This window comes from Varroa destructor, unplaced genomic scaffold, assembly GCF_002443255.2.
Source record: "Varroa destructor unplaced genomic scaffold, Vdes_3.0 BEIS01000002.1, whole genome shotgun sequence".
Classification (NCBI taxonomy): Eukaryota; Metazoa; Arthropoda; class Arachnida; order Mesostigmata; family Varroidae; genus Varroa; species Varroa destructor.
Window position 1 is genome coordinate 21949919 of NW_019211455.1, and position 17347 is coordinate 21967265.

General features: G+C 41.3%; 1 protein-coding gene and 1 long non-coding RNA gene across 15 annotated transcripts in view; one reads left to right on the plus strand and one right to left on the minus strand.

Moving 5' to 3' along the window:
• Positions 1 to 17347, plus strand: part of LOC147757516 (uncharacterized) — a 57109-nt gene that overhangs the window by 2797 nt on the left and 36965 nt on the right. Inside the window, exon 2 of the long non-coding RNA XR_015321500.1 lies at positions 445 to 12048. This is a non-coding gene — a long non-coding RNA (uncharacterized LOC147757516). The remainder of the gene's footprint in view (positions 1 to 444; positions 12049 to 17347) is intronic.
• Pka-C1 (Protein kinase, cAMP-dependent, catalytic subunit 1) overlaps positions 870 to 17347 on the minus strand; it is a 159818-nt gene continuing 143340 nt past the window's right edge. For 13 of the 14 annotated variants that reach the window (XM_086980518.1, XM_086980517.1, XM_086980513.1 and 10 more), the window contains 3 exons: positions 17002 to 17220; positions 16700 to 16864; positions 870 to 12019 (listed from right to left, as the gene is read on the minus strand). In XM_086980518.1, coding sequence (XP_086836644.1) covers positions 11894 to 12019; positions 16700 to 16864; positions 17002 to 17220 — 510 coding nt within the window. In that variant the 3' untranslated portion in view covers positions 870 to 11893. The remainder of the gene's footprint in view (positions 12020 to 16699; positions 16865 to 17001; positions 17221 to 17347) is intronic. The other variant, XR_002670640.2, reaches the window with a different exon arrangement.

Consider the following 17347-nt stretch of genomic DNA (forward strand, 5'->3'; position numbering starts at 1 on the left):
CTGTGTATAAGGGTAATATAGTAGGATACAGTTTCGCGAACTTGGCGTTATTTTCATATCACTGCTAAGCTAACAGAGCCTATTTCTATAGCCTGCCATCGTAGATTTTTTCTATTGATTTCTAATGCCCACATCGTCTGTCTAGCATAGGCGATCCCTTGTCAATCTAGCAGCCTCACACTATTATTTGCATGGCATTTCTCTAGAATTTTTCCTAGCTTTTTAATGCTTCGTAAAACAACGCAAAAAAAAAACTAGTTGTAACAAAGAAGAATTAGGACCAATGTTTCCATTGAATAGCATATTAAAACGTATGATTGACCTAAATAACAGCAGAATAGAGGCACAACTTCTCGAGTCAGAGTAAAGTGAGATGACAAAATTCGCACGAAGCCTGATTGCTTTGACTAACAACTGTTTTTGTTTCATTCCCACGGCAAATAGCGTCTTGATTATATTGTACCGAACACGCTGTTGTCGCGCCGACGCAGCCTTGTCGATTTGTACTGGCTTACTAGTTATTTAAAAAGCAACCGACAGCAGAACGAACCTGACGCTGGCTATTGGACAAGAAAAGAAAATGGTACATATATGGCAAGGTAAAGAAGATTTTAGGTATACGGAACAACTGTAGAAACTACAGTGGTCCATGTCATTGAATGAGTTAACAGTATGTATGTCCCGATATATTTATTGTTGCATGCCTCTATTGAAAAGATGACTTTCTCAGACATTAGGCTAGCACGCCTAGATGCCATACCTGCTGATCTGCTCACAGGTAGACACTAGGTAGAAGAGTAGCTAGAAAAAATAGTTCGACATAATAAATGCACCAATTATCGTCATTCTCTAAAAGAGAACAAAGTAAGCCTTATTTGAAACGCTTAAACATTTTATTGCACAAATATTGCTCAAATTTATATTCCTTGCGTTATAAAGTACGCTGAAGCGACTGGCCCCGGTCCGTTGGGCATAACGGCAACGTCAGCGACAGACAGAAAGACCAGCTGCTGCTGAAAGTAGATTGACATCAGCAGCAGAAATCAAATTAACAGAATGTTATTAATTGTAGCGTGATCAGAATTGGGCTATTGCACATTTACGGAAGGGGCCGCTGTACCAATAATAACAAGATGAGCTCTCTTTGATTCCATTTCGTTTCCTTTTCTGATAAACAGTTCACTTGCGATCGTGCCCATCATTATCGGCAGCTGATCAGTTTCAGTATCGCCATGTTTAGCATACTGCCGTTATCGTCACAATTCCCTCACGTCATCGTCATCACCACCAATAGCGTTGCCTCATTGTTAGTACGACTATCTACTTTGCGTAGCAGTTTTTTTTTTTTTTTTTTTTATATTTATCTAGTGATCTTCTGACCCCGACGCTCCGCCGTCGTCTACTATTCACAGATGAATAATTATCTCAATACAGTTCCCGATCTTTTGTTCCCCCACCTAAAGAAATTGTTTTCCTCACCTATTGGTGGCCTTGTTATTAGCTCTTTTTAGTATTGTCGTCGTTGTTATTATTATAACAATCGTTGTGACCGCTCATATTGTCGCAGTCTCTGTTTGACCTCTATTTTTCTTGTCGTTATAATTAGTGTTATTGTTACTATCGTTGTTAATTATCAACCACCAGCAGCAGCAGCACCAGCAGCAGTTTGTTGTTTCGCCTGCGTCTAGCTCCACTTTCTAGGTTTTCTTTGTTAAATTAATATATGTAATTATCATTAAAACAATTCCTAACGCTCATATTGTAATAACAAATCTTATCCTATCTGTGTTGTTTTCATCTGCCCTACTCATCCTCACATTTTCTTTGTTTATAATTCAAATATCTAATTGTATTGTTACTATCGATCGCGTCATTTTTATTGTATTTTAAATATCATTTATGCTGTTCCAGACCCTTTGTATCATTCGTGTATATGAATATTACTATAGCAGTAGGCAAGAGTGTGGATTTGCACCCGTGTATTGTTTGCCGTTGCTGTGATATTCTCGGTACGTGCATTTGTGCATGTGTATACAACGCGACCTTTTCCAGATTGTTTGTCGTGCACTGTCGTTTACTGCGTGCCGCCGAGACGTTCGTTTCAACTCAGCATCGTCTGCGCTCCTAAAACGCTCATAGTCTTCAGGCATATTCCTCATTAACTATATTAGGCGAAGTATCGATTCGTTCATGTTTGACAATTAACGGTACATATAGTGAGTGATTTGCCCATCGTAAATTGAAGCTGTATCAAACACGTAATAACGAACACAGTTATTTCTCGTGATATTTTTAATGCTACGATATATTGTAGTATGTGCTAAAATAAAACATGAGAAAAAAAGCATCTCTTTTTCACGCATCATAATGCTACGAGGCTCGCCCATCTAAAGCGCTAGCAACAATAACGATGGACCTCTGTTATTGCATCAGAGATAAAAACACATTTTGCAAACGTGCCAGCGGCATTTCGGGTCGACAGGAAACACCTTTTTTAGGTATCAACTGTCTTTTGGCTTGTCGCTAGGCTTCCATAATACGACATAGCGAGAAGCTAAGCCGATGTAACGCAATTAAACTAGGCCAACTTTTACAGATTTGGGGCAGACATCCTTTACCTCAAAGGAGCTATTACGAGATATTCGGTCGCTTGTTGTTGTACGTAAAGCTGTCCGATACGTACCGTTCACTGCACCCTACGTCTGAGCATGTATTTTGGCGCGGTTAGTCTTGTCGGGGCAACGCTATCACTCATTTAAGAGATATTTAAGACAAACAATTGTAATAGTTCAAGGGCCCAGAAAAATCAAGCCCACTTAATACTACTGAGCCCCTTATAAACGCTATGGTAAAGGCTGAATATAGAAATCAGTTATGAGTAGCAATAACAGTTTCTGCTTTATTATCATTGATGTTCAGTGAACTAATTGGTCATTACTGTTTACCATTTTTTTGTCAAAATTACATTTCAGCCGCTTGTAGATATATTTGAATTGCTGTTTTTATGCAACATGTCACACGGGTCGTCACTGGTTTACGTTTTTAAGCATAATGGCTACATAATCCGTGTCGTCTCATTTGTCGATAACCGTATCATTATAGAATTCGGCACGCTTTCGATCTCACATGCTGCTACAAGGCAATCCTTGAGCTGCTTTATTTAGTTAGCTTTATCGCTTTCTTCCTGATGCTATCTTTCTTCTTTGCTATTATTACGCAACCGAAATATGTACAGTTACTGTGATGAACATTGCTGTTAGTTGTGTTTGGACCGTTCTTCCCTATCGTTTATTATCATCCGCGTTATTATTATTATTATTATTAGGACCGTCCCTTACTATGGTGCCCCGTATAGAAATCTAAATGTTTCGCCTTTTAAATTAGTTTGTATTGAAATTTCCGTTATTTTCAGTGGCCTTTTTTACTCGTTTCTGGTTCGATGTCAACGATGATGAAGACGCCAACCTGTCTGCGGTAGCCAGAATCTGAACAGTAACTTATAACTTACGTCCATGGAAAAACTTATCCGCTCTCGTACTTGAACGTTTTTTGACACGCGCGCTTCCTCGCCTTCCAACACATAGCTCTGACCATACGCCTACTTTCCTCCCGTCTTGAAAATGTCTGGATCAGCTAACTCTGTTCCAGATCGCTGTCCTGCAGACCAGTATTATTCCGTATCGTGCATTGCAACGGCTATCGGACGCGTGTTGGAAAACGAATGGCCATTTTCTGCTAGCGAAACATGCTAAGTATCTACCTTACCCAACGGGCCTCACGACTGTAGCATGATGAGATGAAGCTTTTTCTTTGTGTCTGTTTGAACGCCATTTATGTAGTGTGATGATACTGATGTGTTGATGGCATAGGTGACGTTAGGCGACACGACGTAGGGCAACATTGCCCCTCTAGCCATAACAGATAGCCTACGAGCGCATGCTGTCCTGTTTTCTTTCTCTCTGTATTATACTATCACTCCTATCATGTTTATTAGCATGGAACACAGGCTGCTTCTTCCAACACTAACCACGTAATTTTACATCAAATCCAACAAGACTGAGACATATATAATCGGGGCGACCATATCGTGCGTGTATGTATTTGTAAGTTCACTAGAGCATACATACACTAACTGCTGCACTTTGGGCGGGCGCACTCGCAACATGTCAACATCAGCTATCAGACATACGTAGAATAGATGCAAATACAGGTTCACAGATATCACCATTCTCTCTTTTTCTATATATTTTGTTAATGTTCTATTTGTTATCGTAGGGTTGTTGTGGTAAGTATAATTAGAGTTACTGTCGACATTATTCCGGTTTTATAGTCTATGGACAATCATTCTTTCCCTGTTCACACACCAGTTATTACGGAGACGTCACGTTACCACTAGTGTTACATACTGTATGTATCGTAGTGAACTCATCGCCTTTACGTGGTGTGTGTTAGCGCCATACGCAGTGGTTCTTGTAAAGCAATAGCCTTTGGCATGGTTCGTAAGCAAGCAAATTTCAGTCTATGAAACGCTACGATATATACTGATCATTTTTTTTTTGTTGTGTCTATCAGTTTGTTATGCTGCTATTGTCGCTGATATAATTAATTCACGTTTTCGGAAACGCCTTCGTTCACGGTCACGCCCCTTCATTGTTTGCGATGCCTGAGAATGAAATAGCACTGTTGACCCCTAGATACCTTCAAGCGCATCGCCATTCGGCATCGTTGCGTGTATATCTTATCACTACTACCAGTTCGTTAGTTGCTTCGGAATTCATTTTCGGAAGCATCGGACGTATGTATAACGTCTTCTTTACCGCCTTCTCTAATTTTTCTCTCTCTGTCCAAATGCTTTATTTTAATGAATGTAATGGCTCTGCATGTTACGTAACAGCAGGTGGAACCTGTTGCACCCAATATGCTGTTACACTAACTGCGGCTTTTTTCATTAGCAGAAACACTAGACAAGAGAAATTTAGCTCGATGAAGACTACCATGACAGATCGTCCTGTGATAGCATTATTATGACACGTCTAGGGGGGAAACTTCTTAACTCGTCCCGTACTAATCGCATGCATCTGGATCCATTAGATCGCTCGGTCTAACCAAACGCTAGCCGAGCTAGGCTGGATATTCAATAAAATTGAAATCAAAAATAAAAGAGACATGAATAACGACAAACGTGATTCGACCCCGTTGGATATTACTCTAATCTACTGCTAGACATGGCTGTAATCAAGAGGAGGAGGAGGAGGAGGAGGAGGAGGATGAGGAGGAGGAGGAGGAGGAGGAGGAGGAGAAAAATTCCGCAGGAGCTAAATTCGAATTAAGCGCTGTTCCACTGTTGACTTAGCTAACAGTCGCACCCGGTCTTTTTTGAACGCAGACTTCGTAACGACTGCATACGTACACAATACGTCATTATTTAGATTTCGTTCTATGGAAGCGGTGTTAGATGCTTTATTGACTTGCTTTATGGATAATATTAGTCTTCCTTTTCTATTGCAGACTGCAACATTGCCATTACTAATCCGTTATAAAGCAAGCGTTCGAGGCTAGACAACTCGTTGATTTTCGGGCGGCGTGGGGGACGGACGAGGGGTTGAAGACTATCGATAAACTGCGCGATAGTTATATGTATTACGAAGGAGCTCCATTTGTTACCGTCAATTTTCACTTTGTTCTTTCCATCGTTTTATTAAACTGTCGCATCTTGTGAATCGTATTTGCTCCTATGCCCTAGGCCGGCGAAACACGTTTTGACAATAATTTTACACCTGTCCATATCTAACCTCGGTTCTACGTTTTCTCAGCTCGCTAAACGAATTACACTGAGAGAAATATCATCAGTACCTTTTCGTACTATACGCATTTCTGTATGTATCTTTGTATATCGCATCTCTCAAATGATCGTTCAACTCTCTTATCTGTTTGAAGTAGCTCCATATCATTTTAGTAATACTAATACTTGCAACATTATAGCAATAATGATGATTAGCAACAATAAGCTAGCTTTAACTCTACCATCGATCGTAAAATATCTGCGCAGCTGTTCTCAAGTTCGCTTTCCTTACGAGAAATATCGCGATGTCTATCAGCCATAGTAATATAATAACAATCGGAAATACTCTATCTGTTCGAATAGGGAACTCATTTGCTCGTCTACCGTTTACCGCAGAAGTTTTCTTCCGTTTTACCCGTAATAATCGCTATTCTTCGAAATAATTCGGAATTAATTTAAAAAATAATGCAACACCATCGTCAATATCAATGTTATTCTACTGGTTTTTTCATTTAACAATGTACAAATAATCTCCCTCATTCACTTACTTTTTATATTGTTACTGTTACTCATGACGTATCGGCCATCTGGTTAATTATTCTCTATGAGTATATTTCTTCGATGATGTTGTATATGCGATATTTTAACTCATGTGGTTTTCCTTCGTTACGCTTTCGGAAATTCTACAATCTGTTTCCCTTGTTAATTTTTTTGTTAATTATATAATAATTATACAGTAATAGCATCAACATCATACTTTGCGTTGCATATATTCGAGAGAATTCCCGATTCAACATACGAGTCAATATCGGCATAATCACTTATCATGTTTTATCTGACAGGTGGCCAAACGGCGTCCTCGTCCGACGTGTGTCTCCGCTCAGCGAACTTAGATGTTCTTTAAATCTTGTCTGTGCCTTTCCTATATCTTTCTCTGCCTTGTGTCGTTGTATAAATGTTTCGGTTTGTATCCTAGCGCTCTCATCATTGTTATATTATTACTATATTTTTGCCCGTCATGTTGTCTCGATCTACTTGCTTAACCTTCAATGGCCCGCTTAATTCCTCATCCCTATGTGAGTTTTGCTTGTTACATAGCTTAATCCCTCACTTTTACTTTTTGAATGGAGTCGATACATGCGTGAATCTTTATTAAATGGGGTAAATATTTATTTTCAGCATCCTTTTTGTCGTATCGGTTTGCTTGTCATGCTCGTGTCCATTATGTAACGTTTGGCATTAGATAGAAAAGTGCTCGCCTATTTGCCACCCACTTTCTATCTGTTGCTCTGAACACTGATCTGAGGTCTCAAGCGAAGGTTCTCAACAAAACTGATAAACTTACGCCGGTCGCTCACCGCCATGATTTCGGCAACGGAATGAGTGTCTCAAATTTGGCGCCGTTAACTATTGCCTTAGACGGCTGACAGCTCTCCCCAACATGAAACAAATCTTTCTTCACTGCACCATCACGGGAACAACGGACTCTCCGGTTTTTTCAGCGACGCATTATACGTTCACATTTGGGCCGTAGAATTGTGCATCCAAAATTTCCACCATGATGAAGTGTTGACTGCACTGTTTTCCACTGGGTAGAATCGAATTTCCCTGTGGGCGTTAGCTACATTATGGGAGAACAGCAGCGTCGCCATATCGGACAATGCAAATATAGATCGTCTCACCCGAAATAAGGAATGCTATTTTGCACCTCTTGCTCGTATGTCTTTAGGTTCTGTAATTCTAATAACGACGATCTGCTTACATGCTGTTGAACCTTTTGATCCTACAAGGAGAACGCAGCGAGCCCAGTATATATAGAGATACATTAGTTTTAGGGTCTCGTGTAATGTCCTTGCCGATAAAGATCGCTAGTAGGTGGACTAAAAGTCGCGTCCATTTCCTTGACAAACGCAAATATTGCATGATCTGTGTTACTTGTATCGCTTGTTACATGTTGTTATATAGTGGTTGTTTTTGTTTGTTCAGATGATTCATCATACCGCTATTTCCACATTAGTTCGTCTGTGACGTGTGTCTGTGCTTCGTTTGACGACAAGGATGCATCACCTCAAAGCAATTAGAAAAAAGATACTACCATACTTTGTCAGGGAGCATGGAGGTGTTTGTTAGAATCCTACTGTGGGATTGTAAATTGCATTTCAGACTTGCGTTTAGGTAACGAATAAATTGTCCTTCCTGTATATAGTTACCTAACTGAACCTCAAAAATGTTTTTTAGAAGTCAAGACGGACCTACTTGCACTTTTTTGCAAATTTAGAGCAAAATTATGATGAAACTCTTGGCAAGATTTGGGGTACTATATACGAGCTGCATTAATATTTTTTTTAGCTCCTGTCTAAACTTATCTACGCTCGTATTAGGTTTTTGTTGTATAATGCAATTATGAAGAGAATACAAATACGGCAAAAAGTACGGTTGTTATTGCTTATATGTATTTAGATCCTGCATATGGGAAAGTGCTTATTATTGAAGTCAGTTACTGATTAGAACGAACATGTCTACGATACGACAAACACTCTGACTAGATTGTAGAATGAAAGCAGCAAAAATAAGTGAACTTTTAGTTTCTTTTCATCGGGGAGTTACTAGAATCCTCGCTTCTAACCATTTTATTTTCGATTTACCAGCCACGTACGTTGCATTGTATGGGCTCATGTCATGAAGTTGTTGTTTTTCTTTTTTATTTTCTTATATTAATTATCCTTTCCTCTTCTTATTGTTATTATTATTATCGCTTGCTCTCTGCCGTTTCCCTTCTTTCTATCTCATCTGTTTCTCGCTTTCGCCCACGTACTCTCTCTCTCTCTCTCTCTCTCTCTCTCTCTGCTTTCGCTCTCTGTTGTCAACATAATAATAATAAGTATTGTATAAGTTGTTTTGTCTTCACCCTTTCCTTTGTGTGCTTTCTAATGCGCATTATAATTATCATGGTCTAAATAAACATTTAAGGAAAGAGACGCTTAGAATTAGTGACTCTCCCCACATGGCAACAGTTTCACTACCTAAGGATGACTCGGGGGGATGGGTAGCATCAACCAGGTTAGACGAGTTGTCGAAATGTTTTTTGGGGGGATGATGGCATGTTATGCAGTATGATGGGTGGATGACTGACTGGCCGACCGGCCAATGCGCCCGATATTGCTATAGGCGAAGCACTGTATAATTGTGTGAAACCTTACAGACGTTTGCCGCCGAGTCTTGTTAACAAAGTTGAAGTCCATCGGATTACATTTGATGGGCTAGTTACTGGAATTTCAGGTAGGTCGGTGCAGATACATGTACTGTAGATGATTATCTCCACCAGTCTGCTCACAAGATATCTTTTCGCCGCAATTCTCGCCGCATCATTTATTTTTGGTGGACGAGCATCATCTGCTAACGCATATATTACGTACTCAGTACCGCTCTGTAGTAAACTGATCAGAAGAGCCGAATGTGGACTAGGTCACGAACCGCTAGGCGGCATGCTAATTATACAGTTATATATATATATATATATATATATATATATATTGAATATTCACGCATATATAAGTGCTATCAGAGCACGCCATTAGTCGGTATATTGTTCTTTGCGATCTTCCTTGCACACGTTGGTTGTCTCGGTGCTAACCTCGGTCTTCTGAGACAAGTGGATTTTGAGTCCCTTCATTACCTTTAGCGTCTATTTGCCGTAAACGATATTCTCTCTTCGGCAAGTTACGACAGAGGAAGCGATGTGTATCCGTGATGTGTGAATATTGGTAACTGGTCAATCTATCGCAGTGCCTCAGAATTTTGACAAAAATTTCTAATGGAGCTACAATGATAGTATTGGCCCATGGGCGAACCCCGAATGTCGTTTCCATAAACCTAAACATTCTTTCTGATCACGTCCGTGTTCTTCTTCATTCGATCGTTATTTCAGTTTCTTGCTATGCCACCACCCCCTCTGGCGGTAGCACTTCGTAGCAATCCCCTGTAATGTTCCTCACGGCGACTTTGTCTATCTATATATTCATATTTATATATATAACTCTTCTATATATATTTTTATTATATATTAAATTTTCCTTGTTTTTGTTGGTGTATGTGTGTGTGTTTGTGTGTTTTTTTTTTTTCTCTCTGTATAGATCATTAGCTAGTCAGTTGTGCTTATCCCTTATCGTGATTTCCGTAATTTGTTGCTTTTTGCGATTTCTCGTTCCGCTCTGCTTCTCATAATCGTCATTATACTACACGCTTGCGTTTCGCGTGAGACGCTGGTATCATTATTACGGGTATTAATATTCCGTTGTGTTTTTTTATTTCTATCAATATGAATAAATCTCTCATAACAGTTTCTTAAATAGTGTGAAGTCGCGTCCGTTCTCAGTCGCCGCCATCATAACGAAATGATGACTCCCTTGTTTTCGTATGACGGGGCCGTGTGGCAGTGAACGCCTTGCCGCTAATAGCGGCCACAATAACATAGATGCCCCTTCCTCTATCCTTTGCTCCCCTCTTTCTAAACCAGAAGAGTGTTGAAATAAAGGTAGTATCAGTAACGATATTATCCATTTGTGCCTGTGTTGTTATTGTTCTTGATGCTGTCATCATTCCCTGTTGCTCTTTCTTTCGTTCTTTCTTTCCGTTCGTTCAAAACACAAAAACGCGGGGCGACGCCAAATTAGTAGAGCAGGCTTTATCATCAAAATTACATTAACATTATATACTCATCTATACACTAGTTAGTAGTGCGCTAGCAGAACGGCGCTGACGTTTGCCTGTCACACGCCGTCCGCGTAACGGGATACAATTCGCTTGGCCCCAGCGCGATCGGAGGGCTCAACTTATGGCTCATGGGGGGTCGGCTCAATCAGTGATCATCACCACCAACATCGGTATACTCAACATTTGACACAGAGGTCGTCCTTTTTTATTATTTGTTGACCCTGCGCTATTAACTGTCCTGTTGTCATATTCATTATTTTACCGACTGCACGACTAGTTGATTATGCTTGCTTGTCTGCCTGCCGCCTTCCAGTTGCTTCACTGACGGCGGATTTCTCCCTACTCTATATTATACAGCTTCTGTTTGTCTGTCATGTAACTAAAATACAGTAACTAGTGTCGTCAACTTCATCACGCTGTTGTCTTAGGAAAAATGGTAGCGATGGCCCGGACGCTTTCGTATGACCGGTTGGGTTCCGTTTTTTCAGAGCCTAATTCTGGGTTTATTGCTCGATAGCTCGCTGATTGCAAACTTGCAATGTTCGAGCTCACTACGTTTGTCAGGTATGGACGAATTGACGCCGAAGTTGATAATGCCTTTGAAATGTTTTGACACTTAACTGAACTACCTTCGCCGTTGACCGTTCTTCCTTTTTCTCCAACCAAGGCCTGTGGGGTGCCTTTTTCCCATACAAAATTGTCAGAGGTCGACTCGATGCTGGCCAAGAAGTGGACGTAGTAGGCCCGGCAAGTGATGTTCACCCGAAATCCACTTTCCGAGGGCTCAGGTCCTTGCTTACGCTTTTTGCTGTTGTTGTTGCTGTTGTTGAGAGTGTGTACGTCTCTTTTTGCTAGGATAATTAACATCGACCTTATAACTTTGTCATTACTTCTGTTCTATGCGTCCGTTGCCATTACACTTTTTCGTAAGCAACATTTTGCGCGCAAGCGCATCCATCATCTGATTTCACGCAATTCTCGGTCCACGCGTACCATCAACATTGTTTGCATGATTTGTTTGTTACACCCAAAAATGATTTTTGTCCATTCATTCTTCCTTCCATCAGACTGTGGGAAATCAAATTCTCACCATTGCACTGTCATCATTAACATTAGACTTATCTATTCCAGAATGATCAGGATCATCCTTCTCAGTGTAGTAATGTTGCTCATCCAAAAGCTATTGCAGCTCGCTCATTGCTTTTGTTTTTTTTCCGTCATCGCTGTAGCTCTGTTAGTGACAGTAACTGTAGATTAGTAGATATAAAGGTGTCCCTGTACTTATTGTTATTATAATCTTCGTAGTGTGCTAATAGAAGTAGTTCATTCTTGTAGTTAACTATTCGTTTGTGGTGATGATCGTTCAGCTCCATAATAACATCATCTTGTTTTGTTTGTTTAGAAATCTGCGAACTCCTTGGCACATTTCTCGGTTGAGGAAATCCTTAACGGTTCCTCTTCGTATTCATCGAAATTGGACGTGTCGCCTGGTCCTGCGCTTCGAGGGAGGAAGGGAGCCTCAATCTGTAATCATCGACAGCAGGCAAATTCAGGTACGTAGCAAAAAGGTGCAGCGTTAGTAATAGTGTAAATTTTGTAGAAGAGTCTAACGGTAGCTTGGTACGTTTCGTAGATGTGGACATGTTCGCCCAAGCTTTAACTAAAAGCTATACGCGAACATATACGCAGATGATAGCAGTTTTCGTTAATCATGTCATATTTATTATATGTCAAATTTAATATAGGTTTATAAAAATACAATCATTGAATGAACTTCTGAGTTAATATTAAAATATTTTCAAAGCTATGTAACTTCTGGTTAGAGATGTTGCTTAGTGAAGCCACTGAGCGCATAACGTTGCATGGTATTTGACGCGTATTCCACCACATCTTATACAGGCGCACGTAGCGTTTAGCAAATGAAAACCCAGTGTACCACATTGGATGCGACAAAGCCCAGCTATATCAAAGCGTGTGACTATGTGTTGGTTAGTTCTGTTCGACCCTCTGCGGTAGTGTGTCTCCGAGAAGATATATATGTATCTGTCTGTATAACAGTAAGCGGTGCAGTTCCATGGCGCATTTCAGGAATGCGTATTAGCTTGGTCGAGTTCTTCGAGCTGCTGTTTTATTACGACGCTACTTGAGTTCCGTAGCGAGTTAGCAGATTCGTCTTCATTTTGAACAGGGTCGGTGCCATTCGTAACCCAAACCTGCAGGGAGCCCATATACCCACACATGCCAACATCGCTCGTCCTATTGTGTCCGCGATGTGCTCCGCAAAGGCTCAACCGTTTGTAGCGAGAAATCACATCCAGGTACCTCGAGCTGGTCACTTACTTCCAGGCTGTTCTTTCTATACGGAGTAGAAATTCAGTCAGTAGCAACGAGGCTGCTCCGCCTTACCCACATTAATCACTAGTGTCGCCTCATCCACGTTTAACATGAGTCTGCAAGAGCTTGTTAGAGACTAACAGATTCCTTCCAAAGATACGTGTTTCGCTTGAGCTTGGATACTGAGCAGCAGATCATTCAGCAGCAGAAACAAAAGGACTAGATAACCTGTGCTACGCTACTTGACAGAATGAATGGTTGAGCTGGGCCGCTCAAAGGCCGTCCACGCTAACTAGATCCTATTGTAAAATCACTCTATTTAGATGCAGCACGGTCTGAAGAACTTCTTGCAAGATGTCGCTAAAGTCCTGTCTGCCAGACGTCATGCAATGAGATGGGCAAGACGTCCAAAGAAGTGGGTTCTCCCATGATCGCCTTTTATGAACAAAGTAGTGCGGGAATGAGCTTTAGAAGAAAATCAATCGAATTTTTTGGCAGGTGTGCATGCTGTAGGTAGGCATTGAATAAAACTGCCCCGAAAAGGAGTAAGTTAGCTGCACTCTGAAAGCGTTGATTCCGGATTAAGCCCATTCCTCTCGTCTTGCTCAGCTGAAGCTGCTCCAAAGAATGCAACACATCAAACACGAAGAATCCTACCCCCAACGTTCCACACATCGTAGAGGTTTGTTTTTTTTTTATACACCGGTGTGCGGGACCATAGTTCGTGATATGGTCTTGGTCACCGCGCACATACGCTGTTAACACTGTAAAACTAGTAGGACGTAATATTAATCTTTCCTTGAGCAGCCGTTGTCTCTTTGCTTGTATCACTAACTTATCCCTCTGAGGTACTGCCGGGCTACGCCGAGTCAAGAATTGGTCTATCTGCTTTACAGGAAGTTATTAAGCGGCTTCATAGCCGGATGACACTTGATCAAATTATTTATTTGGCGCAGTGTTGTAGATGCCAGCTATCACTCTACGCTAAACGACGAACCTTGTAATGGCGGCCTCAAGTAGGTTGCGCACGAACTCATTATTTCAATCAAAATCTCAGCGTTTGATTTAATCAGTTGCGTCTCGTTAGAGAAACAGTTCAACTCCACCGGTACGTGCTATCTCAGAGTGTTTTTATCGTATGCTCTTATACATGTGGTCTATGGCTTGGAAAGTATGATGATGTGGATGTCTGTGAAAGTCAAAGATGGTGGCAGCAAAGTCTGAGCTGTCCCCTCTACATTCCACTGCACAGTAGCTCCTCATAATAATTCGTCTGAGCAACCCAGGAGTTCTCTCGATTTTCTTGATTCCATCGTCTGCTTTGCGACCGATCGCGGCTGTCCCAGACGATTGGATTTTTGACACGGAAAGCCTTGTGGACCTGCATATATGCCAATGCCCGGGTAAAGCAAGCTGTTCATGAGTGCTAAAAGCAAGTACCACTTGTCTTTCAAGTGCATTTTATCGAGATAAGGCTGTGCGGACCGGCAATTCTGATACCTGGTAAAAGCTGACGGTGGCTGAACGAGGTCCTCGCGAGTCGACCGTGACTTCGTAGTTCGTCGAGATGCATGTGGCTTTCCCGGCAACTTCTTCTTTATGACTAGTCTTTTTCTACGGTATTTTGGCGTGTACGTGTGTATGTTTAAAGGAATTCATGAGAAGATGCGTCGCCGTGAGCCATTTTTAACGGCATAGCGTTTCTGACTCACAGTCCACTGAAGCGAAAGGCGCAGAGAATGGGGCAGGTACAAAGCTAAACCGCCTTTAGCTTTATATCAAAATCTTTTACCGTCCAAGTGAGGGAACGCCTTTGTAAAAAAAACTCTATGCATTCGTTATAGTCGGTTTGCAAGAAGACCATTGCGGGCGCCGATGTACTACCGACGTACTTCTCAGCTTCTTTGAGTATGCTGTTTATACCTATCTTCTATGTTGATTGTATGACCACGGAGGTCTTTTTCAAAGAGCGTTGCTTCGGCCCGTACCCCGGCAGCTCCGCTACCAACGCCAATTGTCCTGAGAAGCGGATCTCACAGCAACGGAAAGGCCCTCTACCGGGACAGCCGGTTCGTAGTTCGATCTAGTGGCTACAGAGGCTTACTGATCTTTGCAATTTCAACTAGCCTTCTTCCGAGCCTCAGCGCAGGATAGGAACGACATTCTCCCATCACACCAGAGCTGAATGACAAGCAGGTGTTTGAACACCTTGTCAGATATTCCAGATATACCGTTACGCAATCCACTGCTTGAACGTTGTGCACGCTATATACGTGGCGTTAAAAAAGGATAAGCTGATCAGACCGTCTCATCGCCGATTGTATAACTTGCGTAGAACACTCTATTACATTAGGAGAGTATAGGTACAGGCCATCCAGGATGCTCCTTGAACACACTTGAGAACACCTTGAACGAGCACTAAGCTTGCACATTCGGGCACAGTTAGGACGAGACAAGTGCGCCGGGCACGAATATTTATGACTATAAGCTGGGCTTCATTTTGTCATGAATGCAGATTGGCTGGAAGTCGATGTCTGTTTTTGTATTTATTGTTGTTGTATTTTGTCGATCATTTTACCCGTCACCTCATGACGAGCAAAAAGGAAAGACCTATGTCTTTTTTATGTCGGGGCCCTAGCACGTTGCAGGATCTTCAAAGTGGTCCTGACAGGAGCCAACGGTTTGATAGTTTTTCCATGACCAGCCGTGACAAAACGTATAGGATGGCAAACATGACAGGACCCACAAGACGCACTATGGATGGGATAGCTAAGGTGTACTTGAGGCTGCTGAACCCAGGGTTTCTTTCCGTTTCGTGTGAGTCAGTCGGTCGGTCTGTCTATCTAGAAATCCTTGAATTCATTCCCGGGCACGCAATCGTCGGCTATCAGAAAAATCTATTCGTTCTCCTCGAAATTTTCGAAGTACTCTCTGTCACCATTTGAAACCAGTTTGGATCGGAGGAACGGCTTTTCCTGGATGCATCATAGATGCATGCACATGTATTGATTAAGCACACAAATCGAATGGATTTCACACAGTGATTTATTCTCTACCAAAACGCTATGCTATATTTGCTTAGACATTTTGCAGTTCATTAGTTTCTTTTAAATTAGCCAACTATCGAAAGAATAGAAGGTGGGTGCGCACAAAAAATGCTAAAATCAGTATATTAAGCAGGATAATATTAGAACTGTGTATAAAACCAATAAGCATCACTTACAGCCATCACGTCTGCAGCTAAATATGCCTGTTTAACCATATCCAGACTAGCTAGTCAGACTAAATTTAATCTATAAAGTTTCTCAAAGGCGCACGCGCAAAAGAGGCATCGACAACGGCCACCTTTGTCACACTATAATATCAACATATAGAATAGCAAGGACGGGTGTTTGATTATCCCTTTGTTGTAACATTGCTAAAGTTCCCGTCCCATAAAGTGAAACAGCATAAAGCCAAATAAAATTCCTAATAGTAATAATAATAATTAAATATGCCACTAATAATTACGCGTGCGCACGCATAGAAATTTGTACTGTAAAATGACGTAAGAATTGGGCTCTTTGGACCGATCCAATCAAATGTCGAATATAGAATGTTTCTATTTGGCTTGAAGACCACTGAATGTTTAAGACTAGACGAAATGCAACAGGTATAACCGTCGCCATAAGTAGAGCTACATAACAGACAATTTAAGATTTAACAAATTCAGATAAACACCCCTTAATAGCCAGTAGACACACTACCCAAGTATTCGGAAACGTTTTTTGGCAGTTAATGGAGGCCAAAATTGATTATTAAGATGAGTTTATGTAGACTATTTCGTATGCTGAGGAACCAGGATGTTACGACATTTTAAAATAGGCGTACCTCTTTCCGGTAAATGGCGATCCAATCAGTCTGCGCGAACCAACGGTGATTTTTGATATCATTCACACCGTTCTTTAGGTTACCATAACGCTTAGTTAGATCGACCTGCAGGAGGTTCCGCAGAAGGTCCTTCAAGTCCGACGTAAAATGTGACGGGAATCGAACCTGCACGAAAAGGGCCATAATAAACGGAACAGACATAATTGATGTTACGGCGTCATTTTTGATACACCGCTTTCTGGCAAGCGTTAATATGTACAGTTTATAATGATTTCCATTTCACTTAACTAGCTGGTTCGTACTTTTCCGGAGACGATCTTTTCGTAGATCTGGATCGGCTGATCGGCGAAGAATGGCGGATAACCAGCGGCCATTTCGTAAACAAGAACGCCCAGTGCCCACCAATCGACGGCTTTGTTGTAACCTTTTGACAAGATGATCTCAGGAGCGAGGTATTCGGGTGTGCCGCACAGTGTCCAGGTCCGGCCTTTCACACGCTTTGCAAAGCCGAAATCGGTTACCTGTTCGTTACAAGGTGTACCAATTTAAAAATAAAGCAACAGCCAAATACCAAGTCTTACCAACTGCGAAAAAAAAACTGTCATATGTAGACACGTCACCTCCGCATACGTACGTTTTTACTTATAA